Below are 13,250 nucleotides of genomic sequence, written 5' to 3'. Positions count from 1 at the left end.
TCAAGACACCCCACAGAAAGACTAGGCCCATGCAAGACTCACTACCCCTGGTGAAAAGGCCACAAGTACAGCCCAAAAAAACAAAAATCACTGAAAAATCAGCACAATCCCATTCCATCCATGCCCTCCATAATGTTTAAGTTCAAGACACCCCACAGAAAGACTCAGTCCACCCACCACTGAGTACCCCTGGGCAAAAGGCCCCAAAACAACCCAAACATCGAAAATTCCAAAATTGTAGTTGCAGCAACTGGAATGCCCGAAACAAACTTACTTGTGAAATTTCTAATCCAAAAGTGATCCAAAGAAAGTCAAAAAGGCCTCAAATCCAAATATCCAGCAGCATCCACAAAAAGTAATCCTTCCAGCTCCAGATCCAAATGAAAAGTGTCCTGGAGATGGACAGAGCACTGGGAGGAGCCTGCTGGACAGGAACAGGAAGTTGAAGACTGTGGGGCACTTCCTTCCTCCCACCCCCCCTCCCCAAAATGGACTCCTCGCAAAAAAAGTGCAGGCAAATGTCAACCTGAGGAGTTATTCAGATAAAAATCATCATTTCCAGAAGGTTTATGCTGCTTGCTGGTGGATTTCTTGTGCAGAATTGCAAATTTTGTATTTTCGCGAGTGCGAGATTATTGCTGCTCGCCGCATCTCCAAGCTCGCAATTGCGAAGTACCGCGATACGTGATCACGGCGTACTCGCGTTGACAAACTCTCGCTGTACAAGTTGGCAAGCCGCGATTACGTAATCGCGCTTGCCAAATTCCCGCGGGATCCCGCAGCAAGATCCAAAATGGCGCAGCACTCGCAAAATATCAAGAAAAATAACTCGGCAAACGATGAATGACGGTAAGTAAACGCCGCGCGCCGCAAAATTGTATCACCAAGAAAAAAATAATCCGCTGCATGCGAATTTGCGGATTTTGCGGGAAATTCACAAATCTCGCGGATTGCGAATTTACCGAAAATCCGCAAAATCCGCGAGCGGAACGGATTTTCCGCCCATGCTTAGTTATCTTTGGTGTGTAACTCCCTTGCCTTGACTAGTGGTGGTTTCTGCCTGGCTTTGGCGCCTGCCCTGGCCAACCAGAAATCCCATTTCTAACAAAGCCCAACTGTCAGCTACACCTAGTCATGTGACCCAAAGACAAGCTGCATACACTAAATGGCCATGGAAGGAAAATGGCAACTTTCTAAAAGTCAGTCAAAAAGGGGGGCTAGGCCCGAGAAACAGTAGCCGGGTAGGGCCTTAATACGTGGTACTCAAAAAGGAACCAGGCTACTCCTTAATTTGGCTGCTATATGATTCAAGCAGAGATTAATGGAAACATTTCAATTGATCTGCTTATTTATTTAACCTTTGTGTATGTTAATGTTATATGTCTTTTTTTATTCAAAATGTGTATGAAATGAGACAAGCACTTGTTAATACAACACAGATAAAACAAAACATGTATATACTCATGACATGACTACGTAGAAAAACAAATGTTGATACACCAATCAAAGTTAACAAACAGGTAGGCCCTTCAAACTACAATTCATTTTATCATAGAATGTGAATGTCAGACCTTGGGAACAATAATGGAACCTGTCGGGGTAAAATCAGCATTACAATTCAACAGCCAACATATGCCAATTCCTCAATGTAACAAATAAAGTTTCAAGTTTCGTTCTGACTGAATCAAAGTTGAAAAGCACGCATAATAGGTTGAATGCATACCAGCAAAACAGTTGTTTGTAAACTTCAGCTTTGCTCCAGTCTTTATTTACTGCGGAGGTCACTACTTGCAACAATGTATCAATTGGAAATGGCTTCCGCAACTCTGAAACACAAACGGATTCAGGTTTCAGTTTGTCCCGTGCTCATGAGTGGTGCACGCTGTCTATGCTTGAGGACTATGGGGCTCATTAGGATTTTGTGACATTCACCACCGCTGAGTCGGCAGTGGCGACCGCCACAACATCGTAACGAGTGAAACCCCCCCGCCATATTACAATGGCGGGGGTTTTGCGGCGGATGCAAAGTGCATCAACCGCTTTTCCGGCCGGTCGGCAATCGTTACGATTGCCTGCCAGGTGGACTGGGCACTAATATTGTGCAGTGCCTACTAGGCACCACCATCCATATTAGCATGAGTTAAATCAAAGGCCTTTCCATGGCGGCAATGCTGCCATGGAAAGGCTGGCGGGAATTGCTTCAGGGGCCTGTTGCAGGCCCCCGGGGGTTAGGGGGCTGTACTTGAGGGGTACCTATGGTACCCCCCTACATTGCCATGCTCAAAGTGCCAGGAACTGTGCAAAATGCCTCTTTGGCATTGCGGCAGGTGCTGCTTACAGCAGCATCCGCTGCAATGTTTAATATGCGGCACCCCTGGCTGCTGGTCCTATCACCGCTTAGGGGCGCGGGCCGACTGATATCCGCCCACCATCCTAATGGGGCCCTTAGTTCTTACTTAATCCGCTAGAAGATCCATGCAGGATTTTTGACACAGATGCAGCACTCCTACAGAAAGAAGACTATTTGATTTTAAAATTTAAGAGTGCCCTTACTGGATTAAATGAAATGACAGAATTATCCAGAGCATGACTTTGACCCTAATCCCATTCATTCTACTTGACAGCTGAAAGAAACTACAGCGCCCAGAACACATTGCCGGTGCAAAATTAAATTCTGACAGGGACCTTCACACTTGTCCCACCGTCATTTGCTCAACAGCAGAAACTACATTGCCCACAATTCAATGCACCAATTAGTGTTTTAAACCTTACACCAACAGGAAATGCATGCTGCCGCCCGAGTCGTGCGACGTACTTGGAAGGAAAACGTTGAACAAGCATGGATCTTCCAGTCGATTAAGCAAGAACATAGTCCTGAAGTATAGACATCGTGCACCACTCGCAAGCACGGGACAAAGTGAATCCTCAATCCGTTTGTGTTTTCAGAGACGCGAAAGCCATTTCCGATTGATACATTGTTGCAAATAGTGACCTCCGCATGAAATAAAGCTGAAGTTTGAAAACAGCAGTTTTTCAGGTATGCGTTCAACCTATTACTCACGCTTTTCAACTTTAATTCAGTCAGACTGAATCTTGAATGCGCTTTTGTTCCATAGACGGGATATATACACCAACTGACACTTTGTTTCAAAGGAAACCTTCGTGGAAAATACTGAGAGAGGTTAAGCTCAAGCTCTGTAGCAACTGCTGTTAACGTACACGCTTTAACTTTCCTATGATAATTTCATTCTTTCTGCTCGCTTAGAAATTAAAACGTGTCTAAATGAATATTTGCAGCAGTTCCTGTCACAACAGGGATTCTTTCACAAAAAACTCTCCCTATGACTGACAAGGTACACCACTGATGGTAATAAGTGGCACCCATCGGGTAACTTTATTTGATCTAGTTTGTACGTAGAGTTCAGACAAAGGGAAGGCCTGAAAAGAACCCATAGCCTTCTTTTTATGTTTTTATTTCTGCAGATTGCACCAGTATTCATAATTCAGAAATCCTGATGAGAGCCTGATGAGAGTTCACAAGGGTCTCGAAATGCATCGGCATCTTGGTGTTACATTGAGGGATAGGCATATGTTGGCTGTATACAGTTTGAGGGAATTGTAATGCTGATTTAACCCCGACTGGTTCCATTATTGTTCCCAATGTCTGGCCTTCTGCTTCTATGATGAAATGAATTGTAGTTTGAAGGGTCTGCTTTTTGTTAACTTTGATTTTTTTTTCTATATGTAGTCATTTCATGAGTATATACATGTTGAATTTTTGTATCTGAGTTGTATATTCATTCTGAATGAACAAGTGCTTGTTCCATTTCATACGTATTTTGAATAAGAAAAAGACATAAAATGTATATATGAAAAGGTTAAATAAATAACCAGATCAATTGAAATGTTTCCATTGATCTCTGCTTGAATCATATAGCAGCCAAACTAAGAAGTAGCCTGGTTCCATAACAAAGGATTTTTCATTACAATTCCGAAGACACCAAACATGAACTGGTGATGTGCTCCCTTTCAGAAATGATCACTTACTAAAGGTAAGAAGAAAGTAACTCCAATGTTCTCCTATTCGGGAGTCAGGCCTTGAAGTAGTGAATAATCAATCAATCAATCAGGGAATTTGTAGAGCGCGCTACTCACCCGTTAGGGCCTCAAGGTGCTGGGGGAGGTTGCTACTGCTCGAACAGCCAGGTCTTGAGTTGCTTCCTGAAGGTGAGATGGTCCTGTGTCAGCCGGAGGTGGGTGGGGAGGGAGTTCCATGTCTTAACTGCCAGGTAGGAGAAGGATCTTCCTCCGGCGGTGGCTTTGCGAGCACATGGGATGGTGGCAAGGGCGAGGCTGGCCGAGCCGAGCTGGCGGGTTGGTGTGTAGAATGCGAGGCGGTTGTTGAGGTACTTGGGGCCTCCGTCATGAAGGGCCTTGTGTGCGTGGGTGAGGAGTCGGAACGTGATTCTCTTGCTAACGGGGAGCCAGTGCAGATTCTTCATATGGGCGGAGATGTGGCTGTGGCGGGGGATGTCCAGGATGAGTCTTGCCGAGGTTTTCTGTATGCGCTGTAGTCTTGTCTGGAGCTTGACAGTGGTTCCGGCGTAGAGGGTGTTTCCGTAGTCCAGGCGGCTGGTGACGAGGGCCTGGGTGACCGTCTTACTGGTTGCGGTGGGGATCCATCAGAAGATTTTTCGGAGCATGTGCAAGGTGTTGAAACAGGATGCTGAGACGGCGTTGACTTGCTTGGTCATCGTGAGGGAGGAGTCCAGGATGAAGCCCAGGTTGTGTGTGTGGTCCGTGGTTTTGGGGGCGGTGCCCAGGGCAGGTGGCCACCAGGATTCGTTCCAGGCCGAGGGGGGCGGTCCCAGGATGAGGATTTCCGTCTTGTCTGAGTTCAGTTTCAGACGGCTGAGCTTCATCCATTCCGCCATGTCCTTCATTCCTTCCTGGAGGCTGGCTCTGGCGGTGTCCGGGTCGTTGGTGAGGGAGAGGATCAGCTGTGTGTCGTCGGCATTGGAGATTATGTTGAGGTTGTGTTTGCGTGCGATGGCCGTGAGGGGGCTCATGTAGACGTTGAAGAGGGTGGGGCTGAGCGAGGATCCTTGTGGGACGCCGCAGATGACTTCGGTGGCCGCGGACCGGAACGGGGGAGGCGGACTCTCTGGGTTCTACCGGCGAGGAACGAGATGATCCATTCCAGGGCCGCGCCCTGGAATGGTATATATAGATCTATGTAAATCTTAAAAGTGCATGTCCTACTTTTTAAACATATTTGCACCCTGCCCTCTGGACCGTCTAAGACCTACCCTAGTGTTAACTTACATGTATTAAAAAGGGAGTTTTTTCCCTGGCAAAATGTTTATTTTGACTGACATGGCATATTTAAAACTGGGCACACAGGCTGCAGTGGCAGACCTGAGAAATGCTGTCAGTGCCACTTATGTGGGTGGCACAATCAATGATGCTGGCCCACTGGCAGCATTTCATTTACAGGCCCTGGTCAAAGGAAGTGCCAATCAGTTCTGCAGGCCCACTTGTATCTTTTAATATACAAGCCCTGGCCAAAGGTAGAGCCACTTTACTAGGGACTTACGTGTAAATTAGATATGCCAGTTGGGTATAAGGTACTTCTGCCATGCTTTAAGGAACGAGCACAAGCACTTTAGCACTAGTTAGCAGGGGTAAAGTGCACAGAGTCCTAATACCAGCTAAAACGAAATCAGCAAAACAGGAGGGTTAAAGGCAGAAAGTTAGGGGGAAACCCGCAACAAGGATGCCAGGTCGCACATGAGGTGTGTCTGACACATGATGAAACTAGAATATCTGGATCAGAAAAAATCTGGCCCTACGTCCTTTCAAGTCTGAAGAAGTCTAAACTGTTGGCAACATTGTCTGACTAAGCCCTTATTTGGGAGCACCCAGTTAATACAATATTTAAAGTGTTGACAAATTTAGAATAGCAGGAAGAAAATGATGGTGGAAATTAGTGATGGCACTTCCTGTAGGGACGGGCTCCTGGAAATTAGGTCTGCTTGCCCAGTATAATCTATTAAAGATCGCTTTTGGGGGGAAACTAGTGATGTCTCTTCTATGGAGATGAATGCTGCAAAATGCAGTGCGTTCTCTTCCTGTAAAGAAGGATCATTGAAAATAAAGTTATGGCAGCTCCTTCGAATATGGATGCTGTGAAATTGGGTCTTCTTGTGGGGCTTCTTTTAAAGATGATTTTGGCAGGAACCCTGCGATGCCACTCTTTGTATAGGTAGATGATGGGATATGCAGTGATGTCATTTCCTGTAGGGATATATGCTGAGGGTATGCTGGTATATACATTTCTTGTATGATGGATTATGGGGAATGAAGTCAACTTTCCTGGTTTCTTTAATTAAAAATAAGTTTGAAGAGAAAACAGTAACGCCACTCATTGAGTAAATGAATGCTGGGAAAGGTTGTGATATCACGTCCTGTAAAGATGGATGCTGGAAGAATACAGAGATGTTCCCTCCTGTAAAGATGGAGGCTGGTGAAGCCAGAGATGGATTCCTGTTGTGATGGATGCAGGAAAAGGAGATTGGCTTACCAGGTTTCTTCTTTAAAAGCAGAAGATTTACACATAGTAGCAGTCATATGTGTCACCCTTTACATGAGGAGATTGAGACATGTATGACTCAAAGTACGACTAGTAACCTTATGAGTGTATTTTAGGTGTAAATCACTCAAATGTTGTTCCACATAGCAGTGGTGGAGAACTAAAGAACTGAAAATAAAAGGAAAAACAAACAAGCATCACCTACGGAAAATAGTCAACATCTGACTGTCATCACACGTGGAAACATTTACATGCTGCCCACGCTCTATTCTCCACTCTTCCCTTATGCTCTGTGACATTATGGAGCCAGACACCAACTATAGTTGTACAGGTGCTTGTTTGCTTCTGTAACGCAATGTAATATATATTTGTGTTTGTGTGGAGTAGTTAGTTGTGGGATGAGTCAAGTATTTTGCTATAATTCATTAACAACTTAAATACTTGGAAACTTAACAGGTATTCTTACAGAAATTTACATTTTTACAATGTGATTTATATAGGTATATGTAATGTATATGTCTGTATGGTGTGTGATTTTCTTCAAGACTTGACTTGAGTTGATTTTAACTTGTTTCTGTGGTAGTGCTACTGATTAAAAATGAGTGTTCCTTTAGTGAATTGCAAGTGACTAACCTTTTTGTAGCTGGTTTTGTATTTTCATGTCTCTCACTGTTTCTGCCTATCATTCCCTTTTCTCCTTCAACTTTGTAGTTGATATTCCAGAATATGTTGCCACTCCACTTCTCCACTTCCACATTTATAAGTAAAACATAGAACTATGTTTGCATTATTTTACACATTCTTGATGAAGAACAACTTATATGAGGTAGAACTGGATAATACACATAAGAGAGTGGACCTTTGGAAATTGCATTTATGAGTATGTGAAGAAGTACTACTTCAGATACTAAAAAATGCCTTTCTTAATTACCCCTTCTCCCCCAAATTCTCCAGAGTCATATATGCTCCTTCTGGGAGCTGTATATCTCAACACATTTCTAGCTAGTAGAAAATCCTTGCTAGCACATTTGTAATATTTATGTTATAATGCTCTGAGTGTAATTTTTCCTTTTGTACATCTCTGAGTACTAACGCCAAGATGCCTCCTAGTGAACATATGCTTACAAAAACAAATTATAAGACTCAGACTGTAACAAAATATGTATTCCTGATTGAAATGCCACTTTAGGACTGGTGCATCATCTGAACAGAATCATTGGAATACATTTCCCCATATTTTTGGTATGTATGGTTCACCTTGTACCTACAAAAAAAACAATTTAATCAGTAACATAAGTTGCTTTTCATTTGTCTTTTAGTTCCTTTTGGCTCCTGGTTTGACCATGTCAAAGGATGGATGGGGATAAAGGACAAGAGCAACATCCTCTTTATCACCTATGAGGAGCTTCTGAAGGTAAGGGACAGATACAGGTATTGTTCCTCCTCTTGCAATTGAGGAGTATGTTAAAGGCACATGAAAGGCAAGCAAAGACAATCAGTTTAATAATATGTTTTATAGTTTTAATGTAACACTATATCTCATGGTTCTGAAATTATTCATTCATATGGCATTGCTAATTAAGAACAGAGGTCTGTGAAATTTGCTTTCTTGTAATTATGGGATAGACCATCATTGTTTTTAAAATTATGTGTAATTGCACAAAGAATAAATGTGCATTTCGTGCAATGTTTAGTGTGAAATGCGACCACACATCGATTTTTAGCACCAGGACACATTCAAACTAAAACACTATGAATGACGTGTTGTTACGCAAAATGGCATAATAGCGTAATTTCAGCAGTTTTACATAGCAAGTGTGTTGAAAAATTCTACCAATGACTCCATTGTAATTTAAATTCCTCTCAGGCTTAATAGTGTATCATCACCAAGTACGTGTTCATTTTTTAGTCATCCAACAAAAATAAATAAAGGGTTTTACCTGTGACTAGAACCCATTGACCCCAAATTAGTAATGCCAGCCTCAAAGCTGATGGCAGTATCACATATTTAAGGTGTTAAAGCTGATACAGGAATAAGATGGTCTATTGCTGAGGTTACCTCAGGCCAATACCTTGATATGTTTGTTTTATTGGTAGATTCTCTTAATTGGAAAAATGCAACTTGAACGCACATCCTCCTCTTGGTGTTCCAAGGATGGCAGTCCTATAATAGGACAGTGTGGCTGTCATGTGGAGAGAGATAAGAGTCAGTTGCCACTTCGGAGAGTGCAGGCTGGCATAATGACAGATGACGCGCCTCTCTGCATACTGTACATTGCAGTTGTGCGTTGCATCTGGTGTAGATTGAGGTCATGGTTAGAGCTCATGGCGTGGCTGTGTTTACCTGTGTCTGCAGAGCTATGCTAGCCACAGATTTTAAACAAAAATTGCTTCCAATATTTTATCTGAAACCACAGAGAAATGTTGATCGGCAGCAGCAGAGACTCCTAAAGAATGCATTCCTTACACTTACAATACAGCCTAAGACATAAACCCTTCCCAATGAAAGGGACTCTGAAATGTGAAACAATTTAAACAGTATCGAGAGAGAGAAAGAAAGTGCGAGGGGTAGGGAGCGAGTCGGGGTCATTTCACCAACTGAAGTGAATTCAACTAATCATGGTTGGCAAATCTTTAGACACCCTGTGCTAATGAGTGTGGTCAAAAGGCAGGCAGAGTAAACAATGAAAACAAACATACTGAAAATCTTTCAAGAGCGACAACACGCTGCCTCGGTAAGTACACAGTGTGAAGTCAAGCCCAGGCGGAAATGAAACACCGAATTGTAGCTTTCTGCTGGTGAAGATAGATGCCTCTTCTGCTGTCTTTTAATTGGCCGATTTTATTCGGTAGTTTGTGCTGCTGCGTGGCATTTTTTCTTCCATGATTTACAGTCTTTTTTGCACATGCAGGAGAGATCTGCATGTAATCTCTGCAAGGAAGAAAAGATATCTTTATGTCTTGCTGGTCAGTAAATTGAATTGCACTCCTAAATCACATAATATGAATAAACAAGTCCATGTTGCTGACCTTATCAGAAGGACAGACGACGTGGCGATTCAAGGTGTAGCCTGGTGACAGTGTCACTTCGCAAGCCCTTAACACATTTACAGAGGGCTCGCTCCATAAATGGTTGTTTTTTTAGGTCTCACAGAGAGACCTATTGCAGCCAAACCACAAAGTTGACTTTTTACGATCCGGATTTGTAGAAGTGCACGTGCTCGTGACTGCGCTTCTATCCCCCTGCCTTGCTCTTCAAAGGCTCCCCTTACCATTTGCTCCTGCCTCCCCGCCCACTGGTTCACACTTCAGCCGTGACTCGCATTTCTGCCCAGCCCCGCTCCCAGCGCTGCCTTGTTTCTTCATTTCGCTGCCGTTTTTTTTGCCGCCGCCAATGCTTGTTTTATGTCTCCCCACCCCGCTCCGAGATCGATTCACAGCACTTCCTATGTGAATTCGATGCTGTGACTTGAATTCACGGTGCTTTGTTTATGCTGCTCAACATTGTCGGCTGTTTCTTTACATGTTTGCTGCGCTTGTTCTGTGATTTTACTTCCGTGCGTTTCCCTACACGTTACTGCTTCATCTGATAGGATTTCACTGCCAGACGTTTCTTTACACGTTTGCTGCGCTTTCTCTGCTATCATTTTCCTGCCAGATGTTTCTTTGCACATTTGCTGCAGCTTTCTCTGCTATGATTTCACTGCCGGGTGTTTCTTTGCAAGTTTGCTGGGCTTGCTTTGCATCCACTGCCGGGCGTTTCGTTTGCTGCTTCCTCAGCTATGATTTCATTGCTGGGTGTTTTTTTACACGTGTGCTGTCTCGCTCTATTATTTTCCTGCTGGGTGTTTCCTTACAGTTTTCCTGCGCTTGCTCTGCTATCATTTCACTTTGCATCGCTGTTCTTGAGCGCGTGCTTTAACGCTCCTCCCCCTCCCCCAACACAGAGCGTGTCTCACAGCTGTACCTTTTCACCTTGCCGAGCCCTCTCCCATGTGTTCTCTGGGGTAGGTCTTTATTGTAAGGGGCTCGGGTCGCGTCGCTATGCCCAGCTGTCCCCCACCATCTCCTCTGCTTCCTTTGATGCCCCTGTTTGACTTGCACTTTACATGCGGATACACAACCGCCGCTGGCCCGGGAGACGCAAGAGCACTTAAATTGAATTCACCGGAACCAGAGTCCATCGACATCACCACCAAAGCCGCTCCGGGATTGGCAGCAGCTCTGAGAGTTACCCCGGCAACGAGGGGGCTTGTTTTTCAGGATCACAGATACAGGAAGAGCCACGCACCCTGTGAGCAGCTGAAAAAAAGCAAACATGAAACCAAAACCACCAGCTGGGTCTGTAAAATAACACAACAGCCAGTCATCTGCAAGCAGTTCGGAGCTTCCGTCTTCGCGGTGAGTCTGCCCATACTTTGCATGGCAGTGCGTCACAATAGATTACAGTGGGCTCACAGGAACACACCACACAGGCCGAGCAAGCAATATATTTCATATGTTGTACTCTGGGTAAATGTGAATTACTTTTCTGTTTGGGTTGCTTTGCACTTGAGAGTGTTAGTTCTGAAACGTCCGTCAATAACGTATCGTTAAGTCCAGATCAGTCTGCTACACAGTCTTTTCACGTAGTTGTTTTTTGCAGTCAAGCTGGATCGATCTGCACAGTTTTGCTGCTGAAGGGTGTGTGCTACATTCTCTACTGTAGTTGGTAGCAGTTAGTATCTGAAGTTTTGATGGGAGACGCAGGAGGGCACTTTGATATATGCAAACTCCTTTGCCACTTTTCCCCATGTTCCATCTGTTTATTTATGGCTTGTAATTGGTATCAATTCTGTAAACAATATTTACGGTTCCTGCAAAATGTGTAGGACCTGACTATCCTGTGATTAGTTGCACAGCCCAATCTTGATTCACCAGCGGTTTCCGTAACACAGGGCTGACACTTAAAGTAAAGGCTTGTTTTTAAATATGCCCCTCCCCGCTTTACGGCCGGCCATAGTGCTTCCATCTCAGTGGATCGGATCCACAAGAACGATGAAGTGTGCGGTACCAGCAGCCGCTCTCCTGTGGCCTGAGAAGGGCATATTACTGCTGAGCTGCAGAAGTTACAGAGACTGCTACAGTGACGAGTAATGCGCGATATTCAGCCACTGTGAGAACATGTGAATGCACTCCCTGGGCTATAAGCTGCCTGCTTGATCAGTTACAGTGTTGACTGTTTTCTTTTTGAGCTGCGCTTTCTTCCATTGCGACCACCCACCTTTGTTTACATGCGGCTTGCTGTATTTACTTTAACAAAGGATTTTTTTATCAAGTGTCCAATGACACGTTTTCACTTTAATGGCTTTAATAAAGTTTTAGGAAGAGCTGCTCTTCATGCGAAAGTCCACTCCCTAGGCTGTAGCGGCCACCTCCTCCCTCCTCCCTCCTGCTAGTTTGTTACAGTCCATCTTCCTCCATCAGGCCACTGTTCCACTTCCCTCACCCTTTTTACCCCCATATATGCACTTCGTGTTACATGCCTTTATTTTATTTTACAGGACACGGTATCCACTTCATAATGTTCGTGTTTTTCCCCCCAGATTAGGGCCGCCTTCACCCTCCCTTAATCTGTCCTCTGCACTACACACGCCACTATTGCAACTCCCGTTGCAACAGTAGGGTCTTCCAACTACGTGCAGCCAGGAACAAAAAGATGTGGCCTCCAGTAGTTATGTAGTTGATGTGGTTGAGCGATCAGCATACGGAGGCTTGTTAAGACATTTTGCTTCAGTGTTGGAAAAACGTCAATTACTCCGGGAACCATTCATTTGGGGTTAAGGTGTCGCTAGAAAAGAGGGTAGAGTTGCAAGGTGCGGAGTCATAAAAAACAGTCTCAGTCAACATACTTTATGTTACAGTGAAAGTCTACAGCAAAGAATAACCCATTGCATGCAGATGAGCTTCATTTTATGTAGATCGGTAAGTGGGTTTCTGTTATGACAAATGACGTTTCTTTAGTACAGACAACTCTAACCACTGCCTTACATTTTAAATCATGACTTAGTGTTTCTCCCAGCCACTCTCTTGTTACATATAATTTATACCAACAAAGACTGACTCCTACATCTTGAATCCCTTGTCGTAACATCATGTATTTCATGAACATACTTGTAATTTATCAATTTGTGCATATGATGCAAAGTGCTCCCACACCATACGTTAGGACAAGTAACGCTTTCCATTTTTTTAAAAGTCACAAAGTGCGATTTCAATTTTTGTGTAAATACTCAAATGCATTTGTTCAAGTTAGAGCTGTTGGCATTGAAAATGACAATGTTTTTTTTTACTTATTATACCAATGGCAATAACACTTTTCAACTAAATGGTGAAAATATGTGGTTTCCAATTTTTCAGACAAGTTCTAAAGTGCCTCAAGCAGTGCAAATAATAAAGTAATTTATTGATTCGTAACAAATAATGCACAATCCCCAGTGGAATAGCACAGCCCTTAACGTACTGTCAGTGGAAGTTTAGCAGATATATCTTTTGCGTTTCCCTCATGAACACTTGCCTCTGTAGGAAGTTAGCTGTTTATTCTTGTTATGTGGTTGCGAAATGTGAATGTTATTATGCTCTTTGTAAATATTCAGATTTCATTTCTTAAATTGCACTT

General features: G+C 43.7%; 1 protein-coding gene across 9 annotated transcripts in view; it reads left to right on the top strand.

Moving 5' to 3' along the window:
- The window catches only part of LOC147701766 (sulfotransferase 2B1-like), a 512,808-nt gene that overhangs the window by 411,259 nt on the left and 88,299 nt on the right, over positions 1-13,250 (top strand). For all 9 annotated transcript variants that reach the window (XM_086930388.1, XM_086930390.1, XM_086930386.1 and 6 more), the window contains one exon: positions 7,912-8,006. In XM_086930388.1, the coding sequence (XP_086786514.1) occupies positions 7,912-8,006 (95 nt within the window). The remainder of the gene's footprint in view (positions 1-7,911; positions 8,007-13,250) is intronic.

Source organism: Lissotriton vulgaris, chromosome 7 (assembly GCF_964263255.1).
Source record: "Lissotriton vulgaris chromosome 7, aLisVul1.2, whole genome shotgun sequence".
NCBI lineage: Eukaryota > Metazoa > Chordata > Amphibia > Caudata > Salamandridae > Lissotriton > Lissotriton vulgaris.
Note: the sequence above shows the minus strand (reverse complement) of the source record. Positions and strands in the feature narration are given on the sequence as shown.